Source organism: Bison bison, unplaced genomic scaffold (assembly GCF_000754665.1).
Source record: "Bison bison bison isolate TAMUID 2011002044 unplaced genomic scaffold, Bison_UMD1.0 scf7180017864285, whole genome shotgun sequence".
In the NCBI taxonomy this organism is placed as follows: Eukaryota; Metazoa; Chordata; class Mammalia; order Artiodactyla; family Bovidae; genus Bison; species Bison bison.
In genome coordinates this window covers 458,937-462,486 of record NW_011494857.1, presented here as the reverse complement: position 1 = coordinate 462,486, position 3,550 = coordinate 458,937, and the positions used below count along the sequence as shown (strand labels likewise).

At 54.8% G+C, this 3,550-nt stretch overlaps 1 protein-coding gene across 1 annotated transcript in view; it reads left to right on the top strand.

Annotated features, from left to right (window-relative positions):
* The window catches only part of LMTK3 (lemur tyrosine kinase 3), a 20,740-nt gene extending 17,211 nt beyond the window's left edge, over positions 1-3,529 (top strand). The window contains 2 exon segments of the mRNA XM_010849696.1: positions 6-143; positions 3,424-3,529. Of these exon segments, the coding sequence (XP_010847998.1) occupies positions 6-143; positions 3,424-3,440 (155 nt within the window). The 3' untranslated portion in view covers positions 3,441-3,529.
* The last annotated feature ends 21 nt before the right edge of the window (positions 3,530-3,550 follow it).

Sequence of the window (3,550 nt, the reverse complement as noted above, 5' to 3'; positions counted from 1 at the left end):
GCTAGGAGGCAGTTTCGAGTGGGCGGAGGATTTCCCCCTCCTCCCCCCGCCAGGCCCCCCCCTGTGCTTCTCCCGCTTCTCCGTCTCGCCTGCGCTGGAGACCCCGGGGCCCCCCGCCCGGGCCCCCGACGCCCGGCCCGCAGGTACGGTGCTTCAGATCCTCGGCCCTGCCTCACCTCTGCCAATCTCTCTCTGTCCCCATCTCTCTGCATTTGCCTGCCTCTCTCCAAGTCTCTTCCTTCCCTCTCTCTCTGACTGTTCACCAGTGAAACCCACCCACCCAACTCTGGAATCTGCTCAGACCAAGACATGTCTATCAGACGGGCTTGGGGAGTCACGCCCTTGTCTGATTGATTCTCAGTTTCCCTTCTGTAAGGATCCCCTCTTAGTCTTGTCTATGGTATTTTTTTTTAATGCACTGTAAGTGGGATCTTAACTTCTCAACCAGGGATGGAACCCGCACCTCCTGCAGTGGAAGCGCAGAGCCTTAACCACTGAATCACCAGGGAAGTCCCAGATTATTTCTTTGTTGTTCTTTTTTCTTGCCCATCTTTGGGCTCAGATTCCTGCCTGGTACTTGCGTGATTCTGTTCCCCTCTCTGTTTGAGGGTACGGTTGTCAGAGGCAGACCAGGAGACAGAGGAAACCAGGAGGCTCAAAGCTAGTTAGCAGGAACAAGAGCAGAGAGGCCATGGCCAGGGATTCCTATAGCGATAATAGCAAGCAGTCACATAGCCTCTAGAGTTTGCTTGCAACATCTTAACCCATTTAATCCTCCCTATGATCCCACAGGATGGATTCTAGTCTCATCCCCATTTTACAGAAAAGACAACTGAGGCTTAAGTAGGGAGGCATGAAGAGCCAGGGTACAAACCTAGCTCTGAGTCCGCGCCTTCTCTAGCAGTCAGCGTTTGTCCGGTTCCTTTCTTGAGTTTTACTTATGCCACATTGCTAATCCTCACCCACCTTGGGGGAACGTCCTTGGATGCAGGGCTTGCCCTGGGCCAGGCAGGTGGAGATGTTCCCAGAGGACAGAGCTAAATAGGTGGGAGGGCCAACTGGCTCTTTTCAGGGAGGGCTCCATGCCTGGCTCCCCTGCACTGTGCCTGAGTTCGAGTGTTGGCCCTGCCACTTCTTGGCTGGGTGACCTAGGGGTGAGTCGCTTTCTCTTTCTGTACCTCAGTTTCTGCAGAATGAGGAGGATAACAGGATCTAACTCATAAGATTGTTAAAGGGATTAAATGGCTTAATCCTCCCCTTGCATGCAGCAGTGGTCTTTAACTGGTAGCCGTTACTGCGTTTAATTAAGTAGACGCTTACTGAGCATCAGCTGTGCAGGCACTGGGTGAAGGGGATGTTCTGTGCTGGGCAGGATCAGTGAGCCCCCCTCCATCCCACCCACAACACTGACCCCAGTCCCACGGTGAATGAATAAGTGCAAAACTCAGGGTCGCTGAGAAAGGAGATGCCAAGAAGAAAGGGCTTTCTGTCCTCAGTGATGGAAGGGCCCTTTAACCAGGGACTTGAGGGGTTGGTTGTGGTTAACTAGGTGAAGGGGAAGGGGACAGTATTCTAGCTGATGGAACAGCTTGCTGAGGGCCTGAGGCAGGAGAGAGCTTGGCTGGTTCATGGAACAGAAGGGAAGCGGGTGTGTCTGGGGGGTTACTTGGAGAATGGGGCAGATGGAAGTGGGTGGGGGAAGGTGAGAGAGAGCAAGGCAGACCTTGTGGGCTTGAGGGTGGTTTGAGGGGCCGGGACTTTGTCCTGGGGGCCCTAGGAAGTCATGGGAGGACTGTGAGCACGGGAGGAGCAGTTTCAGTCCCAGAGGTAGGAAGACTTCTCCCAGGCCTTGTGGAGGCAAAGGGAGGCAGGGAGGCTGGGGAGGAGGCCAGGGCGAGTGTCCAGGAGGGAGAGAAGGCATGCAGAGAGTCAAGGGCAGGAGGAACGGGCTGCGGGCTGACTCTTCACTTGGCAGCATCCTCAGATTTCACCCCCGAATGTCACTTCCTCCCAGAGGTCCTCTCGAAGGCCCCCACAAGAACAGGGTAAGACAGGTTCCAGCACATGGGGACACCGGCCAAGTGGTGAGTCAGGGCCGAGGCTGGCAGGGCCGGCAGTCCAGGATGACTTCACCTTTATTCACCAGGAGACGAGAGGGAGGGCCGGCCAGGTCATGCAAAACCCCAACTCTCTTTACTCAGTCCTTAGGCATTCCCACTGCAGCTGGGCTGCTGAGCTGGTTTCTACAGACCATGGGTGGGATGGGGGGCTAGGCAGAGGCCCCTTCTGCCTCAGACCCCTGTGCTCAGCCTGGCTCTGCCCACGTCACACATGTTCCCTGGGTGCTAAGTGATGCTACAAATGCCAGAATTTTCCTACTCCTTTGAAAAAAAATACAAGGGTCATGATCCTCATTTAAAGATAGGGAAACCACAATTTCCCTGGCAGTCCAGTGGTTAGGACTCCACGCTTCCACAGCAGGGGGGACCTGGGTTTGATCCCTGGTCAGGGAACTAAGCTCCCATGAACTAGGCAATGCGGCCTAAAAGTAAGTAAAATAAAAAAGAGGGGGGAAACTGAGGCTCAGGGACTGGGAGTGAGGGCTATGACTCAGGTGAGAAGTATGAGGTGTAGTGGGAGGGTGTCTGGCGTGTATCCCTCGTCAACAGTCTTCACCCCATGGGCCTCAGTTTCCCGGATCTGTCAAATGGGTAAGGGGCTCTCCTTTGGTGAGAGAGGAATCGTGGTGGGAAACTCTGGCGAGAGGGCACTTTGTGCAGGGCCTCTACTGGACTCTGGGAATGCAGCAGTGACCAAATGCAGTCCCGTCCTCTCAGGTCTTCCGTTCTGCAGGGGCAAGCAGACCGGAAGCTAGCTCTTTGACAATGACTGAGATTATCCCAGAGGAGAGACATGAAGGAACATAACTATATCAGAGACTTCCATGCTGGTTAGGACCCAGCGCTTTTTCTGCTGAGGGTCTGGGTTTAATCGTTGGTTGGGGAACTAAGATCCTGGAAGTCATGCCACATGACAGAAAAAAACAAAAACAACAAAAATCGGGGGTGAGAAATGACTGCTTGACTGAGAATGGCCAGAGGAGGCCCCGAAGAGGGGGCACATGGGTGGAGGCCTGAGTTCTATGGGAAGGGCTTAAGGGTGTGCCAGGTAGTGGGAACAGCCGGTGCAAAGGCCCTGAGGTAGGACTGTGCTTGGAGGAACAGCAAGGAAGGAGACCAGCGTCACTGGAGCAGATTGAGTTGGGGGAGGGAGTAAATGAAGACAGAAAAGAGACAGAGCAGACAGACCATGGGGGTTTGTGGACCACAATGAGAACTTGGGTTTTTCACTCTGATGAGCCAGAAGCCATGAGCCCTTCTGCCCAGTAATCCCAATTTCTCCCTCTTCTTCCTTCATCTTCAGGCCCCGTGGAGAACTGACTCCCCAAAGACCCGACCCCCCTGCCCCCCCAGAAGAGGGGCTGAGAGTAGAATCCTCTGTGGACGACGGAGCCACTGCCACCACCACAGACACCGCCTCCGGGGAGGCC